Source organism: Cetorhinus maximus, chromosome 21 (assembly GCF_964194155.1).
Source record: "Cetorhinus maximus chromosome 21, sCetMax3.hap1.1, whole genome shotgun sequence".
NCBI lineage: Eukaryota > Metazoa > Chordata > Chondrichthyes > Lamniformes > Cetorhinidae > Cetorhinus > Cetorhinus maximus.
In genome coordinates, this window is record NC_135899.1 from 45,101,212 (window position 1) to 45,120,099 (window position 18,888).

Consider the following 18,888-nt stretch of genomic DNA (forward strand, 5'->3'; position numbering starts at 1 on the left):
AGGCAGGTCGACTTTGGACAAGGTATCGTCCCAAACCCACCGCATTACTTATGCATTCCTGGTCTGTCCACCATGCCATCACCTCGCTGCTTCAGCACACCGGGCGCCATATTTAAAGTCCAGCTGCGTGCTCACATCTCATGCTTCTAACCCACTACTACTGCAGGCAATATGTCCATAAAAGGCAAAAAGACTGGAGCCCCCAGGTTTAATGACGTGTCATTGGAATGCCATCCAGATGCCATGGAGGCCTGTGTCCTTTACCCCGCTCTGGCCACAGGACAGGCAGCGGCATCACCAATCCAGCATGGCAGATGCTGGCAGTGGTGGTCAGCACCAATGCCCTGTAAAACAGGACAGCCAACCAGTGCCGCTACAGGATGGATGGCCTCATCTGTTCCATCAGGGTAGTAATTCACTTTTCTCATCACTTGCAACTCACACACTCACAAACTCATGACATGTCCACAGGGATCTCACATCTCAAGGGGCAACACCACTAACTCACACACATTCTCGCATCTCCATCAGGCTCATATCCTCTCAAGCCCATATCCCTCATTCCTGTCCATGGCTCCATTCACCACACAAACATCCCACGCAGTGCCATGTGTCCTGCTCACACTCTCTCCATCTGTTCCCATGCGGAAGAAGCTGGCTCACATCAGCAGGGAGAGCTCCCAGACCGGGGTGGGGGAGGCCCCTCACTCACTTTGAGGAGCGTGCCATCGTGCTGACTGGTAAAGATGTGGACCCCACCTCCGGCAACGGTGAGATCGGTGGCGAACACGCATCTGAGGATCCTGCATCCCTCTCTCAACACAATTGTGAGTGCTTTCTCTCCTGGTTTGACTCTGCTGCCATGCACTAATGATCTCTACGTTGGTCCACAGAGAGCTCTGCCAAGTGACTGACACCCTCAGCCAGCCTGTCCCTCAGCTCCATCCACGTTGTCATCTGCAGCCAAGAGGGCACCTCCTCCAGTGAAGAGTTGGAAAAAAGCAGCCTAGAAAGACCCATCGCAGCGTTTACCCACACCCTCCAGGAGAAGCAGCAGCTGGACACCCCTGGGACATCCACTGATGAATCTTAGAGGTTGTCCTCTCCCTCCAAGTCCCCTTTGCCTGTAACCCCCACAACCTCATCCTCTGTCACTGCAGAGGGAGCAGCCGGTCCACGAGTGATTCTGGAGGGGAAAAGTATGTGTGTGGCAAGGTCTTTTGGAGCCTCATGCAAGCACTCTCTCACATATGCGGATCCTTCACGTTTTACATTCATCTCAATGTCATGAACATTTTGAACGCTGGGGTTTGCTTTCAGTTGTCCATCTGAGCTGACCTGCATCTCTGCCCACCCAATGATCACTTTCCCATGCAGCAGCTGATCTCATCCAGCACAACTCTCGTTTCACTTTGAATTTAGCAAGCATGGTCTGGTTTCACTGCATTATGTGCTCCCCCATTTTTTCACCTTCCCTAGTCACCCAATTCCTTTTCCAAATCACAGTTGACTTCCCCCAGCCCCTACCCCACCTCCCGGCACCACTTTCTACCTCCCCTCTGTGACCCACCAGCCACAATCCTTTTCCTTTGGGGATGTCCAGGTGAACGTGTATGTACCTTTCCTTCCCAAACACCCCACCCCCATTAACATTCACCTCCCCGGCTTCCTCCTTCCCACCCCCAGGGTCAATGTCTGCCTGCGGGTCCCTACCACCACCTTCGCCGTCCCTTCTATCACTACCATTGAACCCTCACTTTACTGCCTCACTCTGCCCTCAATCAATCTCACTCTTCCTCCATACCACACCCACCCTCAGTTCGCTTCCCAGGAGGCAGACATGGACCTCACCGACCCCTCCCGTGCATGTTCACCTGGATACTGCCGATCCCCCGCCACCCCCCCACCGCACTCCATCCCCCCTTCGCATCCTTTCCCCCATGGAGCCCCTTCCCCCACTGGAACCTCTTCCACCCCCAGTCCTCCAAGCCCCCGCAGATTCCCACCCGCTTAGTCCCTCCCACTTCCTGACTCCTTCCTCCACCATTACCTCTTCCGCCACCCTCAATTCCTCCCCCCTGACTGCTTTCGTCAGCCTTACCTCTTCCTCCTGCCTCACATTTTCCTCCAGTCTTACTCCTAACCCCTTCTTGACTCCTTCCGCCACTGTTACTTCTTCTGCCGCCCTTACTCCCTCTACTCTTCCCTTCCTCCCCTCGGACACCCTCCCCTCTCCACACCCCTTCCTCCCCCTGGACACCTCCCCTCTCCACACCCCTTCCTCCCCCTGGACACCATCCTCTCTCCACACCCTACCTCTTCCCAGACACGGTCACCCCCCCACACTCCTTCCCTTACACCTTCCACTCCCCTTACACCTACCTCCCCAGTTGCCATCTTCATCCCATTACTTCCACTCCCCCAGTTCTACCTCCCCACCCCCAACCTTCCCCTGACATCTTCATTCGCCTCCTCCCAACCTTACCCCCTGACACCTTCATTCTCCCTCAAACTCATTGCCCGACACCTCCTGCTCTCCCAGTTGATCCTAGACCTTTCTCTCCCACCCCCTCGACCATCATCCATTGTGAGCAGACCCTCAACGGTGACCATCCAACTTCCGTGAACTGCTTTGCAGCAGTGCCATGTCCCTGAGAATCCACCCAACATGCCATGGACATTCCTCCAGTGTGCTATTGCTATCAGCTTGCAGCATCTTCTGTTCCTCAGATGTCCGTGATGTGAGCAAGGCCCTAGCGAGTAAGTCCTGCCTTCTGCATGTCACACTTGTCAAGATATGTTCTACACTGGCGTGTTTTCCCGCCGACGTGGGCAGACGATCCAGTGGCCGGTGGGGGGGGGTCCCCTTTGATGGGCAGGCCTAATAATGATATGCTGATGTATTACAATGAGGTTCCCGATGTCCGATGGTGGAGAACATGGCCCTCCATTGGCGGGCTGAGCAGATGATCGCAAGTTGATTTCATGTTGTCATGAAACCGATCACGCCACATTGTCTGCTTATGCCACCAAACATGCCCAACGCCGACGGGCACGCAAATTCCCGGCCATAATCTCAGGGTAAGTTTTAGGACATTTAGGACTGAGATAAGTAGAAATTCCTTCACTCAGCGAGTTGTGAATCTTTGGAATTTTTGACCAAGATGGTTTTGGATACTCTGATCTTGAATATAGTTATAGCTGGGATAGATAGGTTTTCATTTATCAGTGAATCAAGAGATATGGGGAGCTGATCAGAAAGTGGAATTTAGGTAGGTGATTTTGTATTGAATAATAGAGCAGGCTCCAGGGGGCATAAATCTACTCCTGCTGCTATTTATTATCTTCTTATTGCAGATTTATTTAATTGAATTTAAATTCCCTAGCTGCCATGGAAGAATTATGAACTCACATCTCCGGAGCATTAGACTAGGCCTCTGAATTACTGGTCCAGTTATATCATCACTATGCTACTATATCCTGATGTGTGCAAGTGTCACAAAAGTGCATGCTGATTTGACAATTAAAAGGGAGACCAGCTTTTGTTTAATCCATATAAAAAGCGTACAAAAAGCTTTCCCATGTATAATCATTTTATCCTTTTTTGTAAAACAATCGACATTACTCCTGTAGTGATCCAATTTACTTTATTGCATTAAGAAATCTAAAATACCACACAGTCAATATCCTAATATTTTCCATTCTTCAAACAATATTTCTGGAGCAATCTAGTTTACTATTTCTTCAAAATTATCTGAAACATTCCAAAAAAGAGTTTCTGTTGTTCATTCCACATCAATGTGTTCTTGACATCAAATCTATCTCTCTATGTATATATAAATATATGAAGAGGTCTTGCATATCACGCAATTTCTCTGTCGCACTTTGGACGTCACATGTCAGACCAGCCATCAACACGTGCCAATTTCTATGTCGTACTTGCACCTGATTGGCTCAAATTTCACATTCATAAACACCAAAACGTAACTGAACAGGATGTATGAAAGCAATCAAACAAGAATGTGCACTCAGCAAAAGCTACCAATGATAAAAGAAGGGAGATCAACAAGTAGATAAAAATAATGTTTGAATTATTTTTAATCACTCTTCAGAATGCAAGGCCAACAATTTTTGTTCACCCTAATTGCCCTTATGAAAGTGAGCTTTCTTGAACTATTGCACTGTGTGTGGAAGGTAGGGAATTCCAGAGTTTTGCCCCTTCAATGGTGAAGGAATGGCAATATATTTCTAAGTTGGGCTGGTGTGTGGCTTGAAGGGGAACGTGGAAGTGGTGGTGTTCCCATGCACCTGTTGCCCTTGTCCTTCTAGATGGTGGTGGTTGAGGTTTTGTGAGGTGTTGCTGAAGAAACTTATTCAATTTGTTGGAAAGTATTCTGTAGATAATACACAGTGCAGCCAAGGTGCATCGGTGGTGGAAGGAGCAGATGTTTAAGGTGGTGGGCTGTCATTGAAAGGGGCTGCTTCATCCTGGATGGTGTTGAGCTTGTTGAATATTTGTTCCAGCTGCAATTGCCCAGGTAAATGGCGAACATTCTATCATATCAAGACTTGTACCTTCTAGATGAAAAACAGGCTCTGGGGAGTCAGGAAATGAGTCACTTGCCACAAAAAACCTACCCTTTTGGATATTATGTTGGTTTCTAACTAAATTGAGAAACTTAGCCCTGTCAATAAGGTTTGTGATATAATAAAAGGCAGAAACATTACAAACATTACAAGGTGATTATATTTTTCTCATCCATTGCAATCTAGAATAAAAGCAAAAACTGATCATCTTCAAAAAACAAATGACACAACTACTTAAAAAGGATAACAAAAACAGAATTACCTGGAAAAACTCAGCAGGTCTGGCAGCATCGGTGGAGAAGAAAAGAGTTGACGTTTCGAGTCCTCATGACCCTTCAGCAGAAGTTCTGCTGAAGGGTCATGAGGACTCGAAACGTCAACTCTTTTCTTCTCCGCCGATGCTGCCAGACCTGCTGAGTTTTTCCAGGTAATTCTGTTTTTGTTTTGGATTTCCAGCATCCGCAGTAGTTTTTTGTTACTTAAAAAGGATAATAGCTCAAAAACAGCACTGAATGTAGACATGTGAAGATAAGGAATTAGAGTGAAAACGAAGCAGGCTAGTGCCTTGTATACTTTTAGCTGCTTATATGATAGAATGGGCAGAAGTGTGGCAAGTGGAGTTCAATGAAGGGAAGTTTGGGAGGACTAATATGAAAAGGCAGGAAAATGGCACAATTTTGAAAATTGCAGATGAACAGAGAGACCTTGGTGTCAATAAACACAAATTGTTAAAAATATGACAGGGCAAGTTAAAGAAGCATATGGTTTACTCAAGTTTATAATCAGAGGAATGGAATATTAAAGCAAATAGATTGTACTAGCGCTCTATAAATCAATGGTTGGGCCTCAGCTAGGGCATTGTGGACATTTCAGGGCAACACATTTCAAGAAAGTTGTAAAGGCCTCCGAAAGGTTTACCAGGATATTACCAGGAATGACCGACTTCACTTATGAGGGCAAGTTAAAAAAAAACTCAGACATGTTCTTCTTGGGAGATAGAGGGTTAAGAGATGACCTGGTAGAGGTTTTGAAGATTATGATTGTTTTGATGGAGTGTCATAGAGTTGGTACAGCACAGAAGAAAGCGTGTCTGTGCTGGCTTTCCTAATAGAAGCAATTCACATACTGCCACTTTTTACCCTCTCCCCACATTCTTGCACATTCTTCCTATTCAGATATTTAGGAAATTTAGAAAATGTACAGATACAGAAAAGTTATTTCCTCTGGCAACTGAGGTTAGTAACTAGAGGTCATAGATTCAAAATCATTGGTAAACAATCCAGAGGGGACATTGGGAGAAATGGTTATACTAGGAAAGTTGGCACGGTCTGGAAAACTTACCTGAAAAGGTGGTAGAAGTTGATCCATAAATAATTTACAAAGGGAGTTAAACAGGTAGGTGAGGATGAGAAACTGACAGGGCTATAGGCAAAAAGTGGGTATGTGGAACCAACTATGACTGCTCTTTCAAAGAGCCAGCAGAGGCATGGCAGACCAAATGTGCTGTAAGCTTCTATGATTCTACGAATATCAGACAGGGGGAAAAATATAACATGAAGCAGGTAACAGCAATGCTGCCTCGGCCATTTGGGGTAGCCTGACCAGATTTTATGTATACCAGACAGTTAATGAGCTGCTGACAGGGCTCCCATCCCTTTAAAGGGCAAGAGCCTGCCTTCAAGAGCTGCTAGTCTATTGGAGGGCTAGCAGCTCTTCCGTCCAGCACTGCCATCAGGAGCAGTGGCCACTACTGGCACTGAACCTAGGTGAGAGAAGGAGCATGGTTGCCGTCCTTGGAATAAGTGGTATTGGGGTTACCGGGACTAGTCAGATGGGCCCTGGCTAGGATGGGTTGGGTGGTGGTGAGGGCGAGGAGGGCTGTTGCTCACAGAGTGCCCAGTCAGAAGGGTTCCAACTTCGGGCCCACAGGATCCCCAGGCATTGGAGGGCCACCAATCACTGGTAAAATGGTAGCACCAGTGGGAAGTGGGCCTTAATTGGCCACTTGTGACCCAATTGGTCTCTGGGTAGAAGAGCCTTCTGCCACCTCTCAGCCACTCGAAAAATGCCATGGCAGCAGGTAGGCAATGGGCATGCCAATCCCCATTCTTCCTCCAAATTTTTCAGCCCCAGCATCACGCTTCTTATTCTGCACCTGCAAGCTGTAAAATTCCGGCTGGTGGATGTAAAACTCATTGAAGGGATGTTGGTGTTGAAGGAATGAGATTTAATTCTGGCTGGAAAAACAGAATTACAGTGGGCTTCAAGATATGGGAAATGCACTGAAAAACATATTTAGAATGAAAGATCTTTAATTTTGACACTTCAGGCTGAATTTTTGCTCCCGAGTCTGGAGCACAGAGTTGGGAAAATTCCCCGAATCTTCAGGTTTTTGTTCTGGGGAGGTGGGTGCTGACAAGAATCAGCCCACTGGCCCCGGAAAGTGTTCAGAGGCAGCAACAAATCCTACCAGGTGTCGAGGCGGGCCGTTTAAAAAGTCCACTTCGGTGCTCTGAGACTTAGTCCTAGTTACAACAAAAACAACAAAACAAAAAAGTCCTCTAGCCCTCACCCCAAACCCTCTCACCCCCCACACAGTCCCCATGTCCCATCCATGCCCCTCTAACCCCATGGCCCCATATAACCTCCATACCAACCCATAGCCTCCACTCATCCCCATAGGCCTTCATAGGCCCTATGCCAGCTTCGTGCCAACCCATGACCACCCATATGTCCCCTGCCCACCACCCTTTGATCTTGCACCTTCTATACCAACTCACCAGTATCCACCATCAGCCAACTTCAGGAGCCATGGTGAGAAGAAATAAAATGCATTTCTAAGTGTATATCGTAGACTTCACTATATTTTAAACAAAAACTCTAATATTATTTAAATACCTTCACACACTTATTCCCTTATTAAAATAAACATTTCCTTCAAGTACTTAATCCCGAATGAAAACATACATTTGTATTCATGATCCCACACCAAAGACAAGTAAGCTTTTTGGAACCACTTGGAGCTGTCAATCAAACTGTAAACTTACATGCTTCCCACTGTGATAATGACAGGTTGTGGAAGCAGTCAAGCAGCACTAATACTTGTGTCAGCAAACAGTGAAGTAGTAAGCTCTAAATTTTTTTCAACTGCAGGCTGGATTTCTTTTTCAAAAACTGAACAGACCTGGGGATTTAAATGACTTGACAGCTTGACAGTTCCACAAAGCTTATCCACTTTTTGTGCACATTTATGACTACTCTTAACAATTGTAAACAGATACCTGACCTCTCCCAAAGGGCATCTGACCTCTCACAAGGGGTATATTACCTCTCCAAAAGGGGCAATTAACCTTTCCAAAAAGGCATCTTACCTCTCCAAATAACGGGCAGCTTTAGGCCTTTTCCTTAAATGTCTAAAGCCTACAATTCTTGATTCAGAAATCCCAGTAACAAAATTGGATCTATTTGAAGGAGTTACACGTTTACATGCCTCTGTGAACCACGGATGTACAAAGTACAACCTGCCTTACACCCACCGTCGCCCCCACACTCCCACAGTGAAAATGGTGGGTATTGGATTCAGTGGAGGGACGTCTGGAATCAGGGCTCTGGCCCCATTTTGGCTGAGGCACTGAGACCTTGCAGCTCTGCAAAGTTCAGGCTTTCATTTCACACAGTTTTCTCTTTTGCAACTTGGGTGTTTTTGTCAAGACGTTTTATGAAAGCAAGCTGTTATTATTTTGAAATCTGTTGTAATTAATACTTCAAGCCAAAGATAGTTTCTCTTGGAAAGATTACAGATCTTTTAAGTCAATGGCAATTCACTCCTTGTGCAATGTGTGAACTGAAACCTTGTTCTTTGACAAAACCAAAGCTGGCTCACTATATGACAGCCCCTATGTTCTAGTCATTCTGATAACCCAAAGACAGGTGAACTGATGGTTTGCTGATTTAACTATTTCAAATAGATACTTTTTTTTATTTTTAGATAGATTCAGGAGAGATAGAACAACAATATTATTGGAACAAAAATTTATTAGCAAGCTCTGATGAAAGGGATCAGATCACAGTGGACCCATTTTTTAGGGCTCCTGGACAGATATCTGTTAAACGATATCTTTCACAAATTGGTCACTTTCTGGACAATATAGGTGTTGGGCCTGCCCCACACAGACTTCTTCAGCTACCCCAGTGGTTACTGATCCATTAGAGCAAAGAGGAGAAGACTAAACTAGACAGATTAATTTCTCCACTTGTATTTTTATGACTGTGATGTAGCTGACAAATCAAGAGAGTATTCAAAAAACTGAAAAATGTTTTTGAACAGTTCCACTGGCTATGCTTTTTATTGATTGCTGCTTTATGACTACTGTGTTTTGATTGATAGCTCTTGTTCCTACTTACTATTTGTTGGTTGGTATGTTCAGAGCCTGTTCAGTTATGATTTGTTGTTGGTTTGTGAAAATCATATTTTAATTAATCAGGTACACATATGTGATATATATTTTCATGCATGACACTTGGAAGTGTGATGGGCATGTGCAAGATGCAAGACCTATATATATATGTGTATATATATATATATATATATATTTATAATATGGAAATGCATTGCATTCATTGTGTGTTCAACATATCTAAGAAATATCTGCACAGAACAAAAACCTAATTAGATCAAATTTTCTAAGGATCAATAATAAAAATTTACTTCACCATCTCTGAGCACATCTCTCACAGACATTATTAGGAATCTGTTCACTGGTCATATGGTCCACCCGCCATATCCAAACCAGTACATGCACCCTTCTTCTAAAAGTGTGATCTTCCATTAGCAATGCTACAGAGGATCTGTGTGTATTTTTTAAACGTCAAGAACTTGCGAAGAAAAAAAAATCTGCATTTAATTTATGAAAAGAATGTGAGATTTTTGACCACAGGCCCCTCTAACGGGAAGTGACATAACAACTTTAAAAAAATGATTTGACAATTATTACAAAGTATGCTCTCCAGAGACACCTTCACTGGGAGTCCTTTTAACCTCACTGGCAGGCGAGAAACACATAGGATCAGGTAAAATTCTGGTTTTACAGCCTGCTTGCTGCTCACTCTAGTGGTTTCAATGGCAGGCTGTAAAACCAACACTGCATCTTATCTCATTATTTTATTGATGGGCACTATAATGTCATTGATTGCATTGCGACCTGTGCTCGTGTCTAGTGTGGCTTCACACTGAGCGCAGAGCCTCACACAATTACCCCCTTGGTCCATTTTCAAAATAGTTGGACAAAAAAGTATTATTGGATTCGGGGAACAGCACATGACTAAGGAAATTCGACAGAAACAGCAGCCACTGGTCATAAGTCACAGCTTTCACAAAAGAGAACAACTGCTGCAAAACTGTGACTAACAAAGCAAATACAAAGTATTTTTAAAAATAACTGTTGCTTGATTGTCTTTTTCAACATAAGATAGTGAGACAAAAATGATATAGTCTGACTGAAAATTAATTTCAACTAAGAATTTATTTTTATCAACTAGAGATTTAGTGCCTGAATCCTTTTAGTCTCGGTTGTGGGTTTCACACACACATCAAAAGAAAATCATATGGGAAGTACAGTCTTCAGTATGCAGATCTGGAACACAGTTTCAGATTCAGTCTTGCAGTCTCACCTGTCAGTCGCAGTGAGAAAGTTGAAAATAAGAAGAGTGCAGGAGAATTCCACTTTTCTGATTGGGAAATGAGGATTTGTTCACAACAATTCAAAGAATATTCAGGAATTCAACACACAAAAACTTCTTCTCAAAGCATCAGTGTGAAAATATATATTTCAAGCTTGTTGTTTCTGTTATTTAATTTGTTTTTACCTCTGAGTCCACTTTAAACTTCAGTTTGAAAGTCTCCTTCAGATGTATCCAGAGGGATTGTGGCAGATGCTTCCCACTCTGGCGAATGGAGTTCTAAATTTTCCTGGGTGTCTAAATGAAGTGTGTTGGCTGCTGTGGTCTGGAAGTTCTCCCACGGTTGCTCCACAGGTGTGGTTTGTTCCTGTGAACAAAATATTTCTAATTCAGTCTCTCTGCTAGTGCATTTCAGTGGCCCTAGTTTTACTCAATATTGCTCCCTTTTTCTCTCAAGGTGCTACTCTCAATGAGATCCCTGAGCAGGTGTAGTAAATCTGGCTAATTTCTACCCACCACCCCTCTAACGCCCCTCCCACCTCTAGCTTAGCAGTACTGAGGTCAATTACATCACTTCCTAATACTTTACCAGCTGACACCAGTGAATTCTGCAGACTAGTCCAGAATGGCTTGCACGGCAGTTGGTCCCATTTTCCATTGGGTCATGAGTACAACTCGCTTGGTACAATAGACTTCCTTGGCACCTGAATGATCAGTTTATCTTTCTAGTTCAAGAGGGTGATGACAAAATTGGAAGAAGGTTTGACAATTTTTATAAAAACATCAATAACTTGGTCAGTTTTGTCCGGAGTTAAGTTTTTATACTTATTGACAACTCATGTAAATTAGCAGCACATTCTGTCATTGCAGACACTTGAGATTAGGTGTTGTGATTTAATCTCTGTGTTGGATTCTGGAAAATTCTGAATTTAGTTTCTAATGTGAAATTTGACAATATTACTCACTGATGTCACTGTTGATGGAAAACTGGTCATCAAAATTCAGCTGCATCTGAAAGGCTTGGAGTGACTTGTACATCTTATTTTATGTCCTGGATTGATATTAGTAAATGGGGTGAAAGGCACAATCACAATGGCCACCGTCAACAATTTAACGCTGGGAGCACCATTAGTTGCGTTAAGGTCAGGCTTCTGCCCCTATCTTGAGAAAAAGTCCTGCCTTAGAAAGTTGCTGGTTAATCAGCTGGCCAGTAGCTCTGTAGTTCCAGCAGGGCCCTCTGGGAATGGTGGCCATGGCTGGGACTACAGGCAGTTTCATCATGTGAGGACCCCAGGTAAGTCGGGGGGGGGGGGGGGGGGGTGGTCTCAGCGAGGGGGCAGGGTTAAGTGGATGGGGAATGTATTCAAGAGGCTAGGGGAGGGTGTTTTTTATTCCTTAATGGGATGTGGGCATCGCTAGCTAGGCCAGCAATTACTGCCCATCCTTAATTGCCCTTGAGAAGATGGTGGTGAGCTACCTTCCTGAACTGCTGCAGTCCATTTGACATAGGTACAGCCACAGTGCTGTTAGGGAGGGAGTTCCAGGATATTGACCTAGTGACAGTGAAGAAACGGCTGGTGGTCTTATGAATCTGCAGCCCTTGTCCTTCTAGATGGTAGTGGCCATGGGTTTGGAAGGTGCTGTCTAAGCAGCATTGGTGAGTTCCTTCAGTGCATCTTGTAAATAGCGCACACTGCTGCCACTGTGTGTCAGTGGTGGAGGGAATAAATGTTTGTGGATGTGGTGCCAATCAAGTGGGCTGCTTTGTCCTGGATGGCATCAAGCTTCTTGAGTGTTATTGGAGCTGCACTCATCCAGGCAAGTGGAGGGTATTCCATCACACTCCTGACTTCTTCCTTGTAGAAGGCAGACAGGCTTTGGGGAGTCATGAGGTGAGTTACTTGCTGCAGGATTCCTAGCCTCTGACCTGCTCTTGTAGCCACAGTATTTATATGGCTGGTCCAGTTCAGTGTCTGGTCAATGGTAACCCCCAATATGTGGATAGTGGGGGATTCAGAGATGGTAATGCTATTGAATGTCAAGGGACAATGGTTAGATTCTCTCTTGTTGGACTGGCACTTGTGTGGCGTGAGCTTTACTTGCCACTTCTCAGTGCAAGCCTTTATATTATCCAGGTCTTGGTGCATTGGTGCTGAACATTGTGCAATCATCAGCGAAGATCCCCACTTCTGACCTTATGATGGAAGGAAGGTCATTGATGAAGCAGCTGAAGATGGTTGGGCCTAGGACAATATCCTGAGGAACTCTTGCAATGATATCCTAGAACTGAGGTGATTGATCTCCAACAACCACAACAATCTTCCTTTCTGCTAGGTATGACTCCAACCAGCAGACAGCTTTCCCTTGATTCCCTTCCCCTGATTCTCATTGATTTCAGTTTTGCTAGGGCTCCTTGATGCCACACTCTGTTGAATGCTGCCTCGATGTCAAAGGCAGTCACTCTCACCTCACCTCTGGAGTTCATCTCTTCTGTCCATGTTTGAACCAAGGCTGTAATGAAGTCAGGAGCTGAGTGATCCTGGCAGCACCCAAACTGAGTATCAGTGAGCAGGTTATTGCTAAGCAAGTGTCATTTGATAGCACTGTTGATGACCCTTTCCTTCGCTTTACTGATGATCGAGAGTAGACTGATGGGACAGAAATTGGCCAGGTTGGATTTGTCCTGCTTTTAGTGTACAGGACATACTTGAGAAATTTTCCACATTGCTGGGTAGATAACAGCATTGTAGCTGCACCGGAACAGTTTGGCTAGGGGTGCGGCAAGTTCTGGAGCACAAGTCTCCGGTGCTATTGCGAGAATATTGTCAGGGCCCATAGCCTTTGCAGTATCCAGTGCCTTCAGCTGTTTCTTGATATTACGTGAAGTGTATTGAATTGGCTAAAGACTGGCATCTATGATGCTGGGGACCTCGAAAGGAGGCTGAGATGAATCATCCACTCAGCACTTCTGGCTGAAGATTGTTGCAAATGCTTCAGCCTTATCTTTTGCGCTGATGTGCTGGGCTCCCCCATCATTGAGGATGGGGATATTTGTGGAGCCTCCTCCTCCATTGAGTTGTTTAATTGTACACCACCATTCACACCTGGATGTGCTAGGACTGCAGAGCTTAGATCTGATCCATTGGTTGTGGGATTGCTTAGCTCTGTCTATCACATGCTGCTTATGCTGTTTGGCATGCAAGTAGTCCTGAGTTGTAGCTTCACCAGGTTGTTACCTCATTTGTAGGCATGCCTTGTGCTGCTCCTAGCATGCCCTCCTGCACACTTCATTGAGCCAGGGTTGATCCCCGGCTTGATGGTAACGGTAGAGTGGGAGATGTGCCGGGCCATGAGATTACGGATTGTGTTCAAGTACAATTCTGCTGCTGCTGATGCCCCACAGCACCTCATGGATGCCCAGTCTTGAGTTGTTAGATCTGTTCAAAATCTATCCCATTTAGCACGGTGGTAGTGCCACACAATATGTTAGATGTTATCCTCAATGTGAAGACGGGACTTCGTCTCCACAAGGATTGTGTGGTGGTCACTCCTACAACCCTTTCATGGGCAGATGCATCTGCGGCAGGCAGATTGGTGAGGGTCAGGTCAAGTGTGTTTTTCCCTCTTATTGGTTACCACTCTTGGTGATGGACATTGAAGTGTCTCATCCAGTGTACATTTTGTGCCCTTGCCACCCTCAGTGCTTCCTCCAAGTGCTGTTCAACATGGAGGAGTACTAATTCATCAGCTGAGGGGGAGTGGGGGGGGGGTGGCAGTAAGTGGTAATTAGCAGGAGATTTCTTTACCCATATTTGACCTGATGCCATGACACTTCATGGGGTCCAGAGTCGATGGTGAGGGATCCCAGGGCAACTCCCTGCTGACTGTATACCACTGTGCCACCACCTCTGGTGGGTCTATCCTGCCAGTGGGACAGGACATACCCAGGGATGGTGATGGTGGTGTCTGGGACATTATCTGTAAGCTATGATTCTGTGAGTGTGACTATGTCAGACTGTTGCTTGACTAGTCTGTGAGACAGCTCTCCCAATTTTGGCACAAGCTCCCAGATGTTTGTAGGGAGGACTTCGCAGAACTGATAGGGCTGAGTTATGCCATTGTCGTTTCCAGTGTCCGGTTTCATTCCTTGTAGTCTTGGCGGTTTGGTCAATTGAGTGTCTTGCTGGGCCACTTCAAAGGGCAGTTAAGAGTCAACCACATTGCTGTGAGCCTGAAGTCACATGTAGATCACACCAGGTAAGGACGGCAGATTTCCTTCCCTAAAGGGAATTCATGAACCAGTTGGGTTTTTATGACAATTGACAATGGTTTCATGGTCATTATTAGGCTTTTAATTCCAGATTTTTTGTATTGAATTCAAATTCTACCATCTGCCTTGGTGGGATTCAAACCTGGGTCTCTGAGTCTACCCAGAGCATTACCCTGGGTCTCTGGATTATTCAGCCAGTGACAATACCACTACGCCACTGTCTCACCCTAAAGGGCCCAGGGGAGGAGTGGATGACCTTGGGAGGGAGGGTGCCTCTGATGGGTCCAGGGGATCCACAAAGGAAGTCCTTTCCACCTTGCCCGACACCAGCTCACGCAGCTAAAGCTGCCAGGGTTCCTGCATGGCACAAGCCTCCTCCCGTCATGGGTAAAATGCTGGCAAGGGCGGAATCAAGCCCTTGAATTGCCATTAGTCGGCTACTTAAGGGTCTCAATAGGCCCGAGGTTGGGTGAGTTGTCCGACGCCTCCTCCCTCCCCAACCCTCACCCCCCACCCCCCAATAAAATTTCAGCGTGGTCAGGGGCAGGCGAGTGTGCAGCAGAAAGGCCACCCGGTGGATTTTACGTGCACTTCACTTTCAAACTCGCTGGCAGGGGAGTGTACAATCCAGCCCAATATGGCACATCCACCACAGGGTAACTCATTCTTTTGCAATCAACTCTACATCATAATAATCAGTTTGGGTAAAACACTGCTCTTAATGAACGTCTGTTCCTTTAAACCACGTTAAACTCAGTTAACTTTCTTTTTTGTTAAAGTCAATTGAAATCAGCAGTTCCTCCTTCTTTCCCATTATCCCTCTCCTCAATTATCTGCTTTCCTGCATTTTCTGAGTCTTTGTTTAATAGCCTATTTTCACTCTCTATTTTTCCTCTGTATATCAGCAGTTTCTATAACCTCCTTTGTGCTGAGCTTTGTACTTCTGTGTATGTACACACAAATGTTCATCAAAGAGCTTGGAGTAACCAGCTTGGTTGCTTCAAATCACCAGATGCCTAGTATTCATCCCCACACTGTTGCTGGAATAGGTGCCCGGGTTACACTTACAGTTGGCGTGCTCTTTGCAGCTCCTGCTGTGGAAATGCTACGTTGCTTCTCTTGCTGCAAAAGGAAATAGAACAGAAAGTATTGACATCTGAGGTCTGAATGGTACAATCCAATTGGAATTCTGTATCGCTCACTTGGGTAGTGCCTTTCTATTTCCTCCTCCACATTCCCAAATTGGAGATAGACAGTGAATGTAAGCAAGATATTCAACTGCAGTGGGCATCACAGCCAAGACCACCTGACATCTGCACATGTGGTTTTCAGCAGGGGTTGCAAAAGTGTGAATGGGAGGGCAAAGCTTGGGGAGTTTCACCTCCATAACTCTAATTGAAAGGCTATGGAATACTGGCCTTTATCTCAAGGGACCTGGGATACAAAGATTAGATACAGAGAAATTATGTCCCCTGGTCGGGGAATCAACAATGATGGGACATCATTTGAACATTAAAGCCTGGGAATTTTGGAGTGAAATGAGGGAGCACTTTTTCACAGAAAGAATAGTGGAAATTTAGAACTCTCACCAAAAAAGCTGCTTGAAGTTAATTGGAGCTTTCAAAACTGAGATTGGTAGTTTTTGTTAGATAAGAATATCAAGGGATATGGAGTTAGTGCAGGTAAATGAGGTGTATTTCAATCATGATCTAATTGAATGACTGAGCAGGCTCGAGGAGCTGATAGGCCTTCTCCTGTTTGTATGGGTATTGAGGACAATTTTAGAACTGTTAAGTAGCTGTGAGGAGATCACTGAACTCACCATAGACTTGGCATCAAACCAAGGACCAGTGAGTTGTATAGGTGAGCTGCTAACTGTTGGAGCTAGCTGGGCCCTCAGGGAAACACCGTATGAATTCTGACAGCGTTACACAATTGTCTTTTCTCAGACAAATAATGGCCGCCTGACTCTTGGGAGGTCAGCAGGTATGCCATCAACCATTTGAGTGAAGCATCGGCTGCTTGTCAACAGCATCTGAACCTCTTGATTAAGTTAAAAGCTCTGACATGCTCCCTGGTATACTTTTGCTATACAAAGTATATACTGCGTGGCATCTGCTGCTTATATAATAATTTAAATGTTTATTGAACATGTTCTATACATTTTGAAGGTGAAGTCCTGGGATTTCCTCACATCCCGTGGGGCAACTTTTGTACGTTGCTAAGCAAAAGAGTTTTCAGGCAATGACACTGGGACATGCATGTGCTCTATCTGTTGATGATGTGGATTTGGATACATGTGTCAGATTAGACAGGTTGGGCACATATTGTCAACAACTGCTAAGACATGCAGTTGGGATTTATAGTAAAAATGAGGTATCAGCATGCTTTCTGAAGGAATTCTCACAAGTGACGAGCAGAACATTTTGTAGGTACATTAATATTTTGACACAACAATCAAAAGTACATACACTGACAAATTGCTACCAACATTGTCTACATCAACAACTTAGATTTATATAGTGCCTTTAACATAATAACAAATCCTAAGGCACTTTACAGGAGCATCATAAACAAAATATGACATGAGACACACAAGGAGATATCAGATCAAATGACTAAAAGCTAGCTCAAAGAGGAAGGCTTTAAGATGTGTATTAAAGGAAGAAAGTATATTATTTTACTGTTGAAGTTTAGCTGTGCATCCTGGAAGGTTAAACCAATGTGGATAACTGAAGCCAATGAAAATAAAAATTGGGAAAAGGTATTAACAGGTTGTTGACTCTCTAACACCTGTTTTACAGCATCACATAAAAACAAGGTGTATCCAGTACGTCAAATAATACACCAGAATATAATTGGTTATTTAATACACAATATATTGTTCTTCTGCTAAAGTGAATTTGTGTTCTTTAAGGCTGCAAAGTTTAATTATTATTAAATAAAAACTGCTTGATTTCACTTATTTAGGCTGAATATCAGAAACCCCAGTCAGAATCTTCAGTTCTTAAGTCTAAGTTTGATGGCGGGCACGGGAGTGGGAGTGATTCCTGCTGGGGGCAGTGGGATGGTTGAACACGTGTAAACTGGTTGGCAGACAGGAAACAAAGAGTAGGAATAAACGGGTCTTTTTCCGAATGGCAGGCAGTGACTAGTGGGGTACCACAGGGATCGGTGCTGGGACCCCAGTTATTCACAATATATATTAATGATTTACATGAGGGAACTAAACGTAATATCTCCAAATTTGCAGATGACACAAAGCTGGGTGGAAGGGTGAGCTGTGAGGAGGATGCAGAGATGCTTCAGGGTGATTTGGACAAGCTGAGTGAGTGGGCAAATGCATGGTAGATGCAGTATAATGTGGATAAATGTGAGGTTATCCACTTTGGTAGCAAAAACAGGAAGGCAGATTATTATCTGAATGGCTATAAATTGAGAGAGGGGAATGTCCAATGAGACCTGGGTGTCCTCATACACCAGTCATTGAAGGTAAGCATGCAGGTGTAGCAGGTGGTAAAGAAGGCAAATGGTATGTTGGCCTTCGTAGCGAAAGGATTCAAGTACAGGAGCAGGGATGACCTGCTGCAATTATGCAGGGCCTTGGTGAGACCACACCTGGAATATTGTGTGCAATTTTGGTCTCCTTATCTGAGGAAGGAAGTTCTTGCTATAGAGGGAGTGCAGCGAAGGTTTACCAGGCTGATTCCTGGGATGGTGAGACTGATATATGAGGAGAGATTGAGTCGATTAGGATTATATTTGCTGGAGTTCAGAAGAATGAGGGGGGATCTCATAGAAACCTATAAAATTCTAACAGGACTTGACAGGGTAGATGCAGGAAGGATGTTCCTGATGGTGGGGGAGTCCAGAACCAGGGGTCACAATCTGAGGATACGGGGTAGACCACTTAGGACTGAGATTCACCCAGAGAGTGGTGAGCCTGTGGAATTCGCTGTCACAGAAAGTAGTTGAGGTCAAAACATTGTATGTTTTCAAGAAAGAGTTAGATGTAGCTCTTGGGGCGAAAGGGATCAAAGGATATGGGGAGAAAGAGGAAGCAGGTTGAGTTGGATGATCAGCCATGATCATAATGAATGGCGGAGCAGGCTCGAAGGGCTGAATGGCCTACTCCTGCTCCTAGTTTCTATGTTTCTGTGTAAACTTGTGCTGTTCAGCTCATTACTTATGCATCCATGCAGAGCATGGCAAATCTCATCGCAAGGTGGGCAGGAAGTTGCGGTTTCCCCCCACCCCCTGTAACTTCATGGGTTCAAAGGTCTAGGCGCCATATTTAAAGGTCACCCGGACAGCCATTCACTCACTGCAGGCCAGGAGCTCCGAACAGAAAT

The 18,888-nt window shown here is 44.8% G+C and overlaps 1 protein-coding gene across 1 annotated transcript in view; it reads right to left on the reverse strand.

Moving 5' to 3' along the window:
* Positions 1-10,092: 10,092 nt before the first annotated feature.
* The window catches only part of adgrb2 (adhesion G protein-coupled receptor B2), a 1,091,625-nt gene continuing 1,082,829 nt past the window's right edge, over positions 10,093-18,888 (reverse strand). Inside the window, exons 32-33 of the mRNA XM_078566906.1 lie at positions 15,605-15,658; positions 10,093-10,633 (exon numbers count right to left, since the gene is read on the reverse strand). Coding sequence (XP_078423032.1) covers positions 10,466-10,633; positions 15,605-15,658 — 222 coding nt within the window. The 3' untranslated portion in view covers positions 10,093-10,465. The remainder of the gene's footprint in view (positions 10,634-15,604; positions 15,659-18,888) is intronic.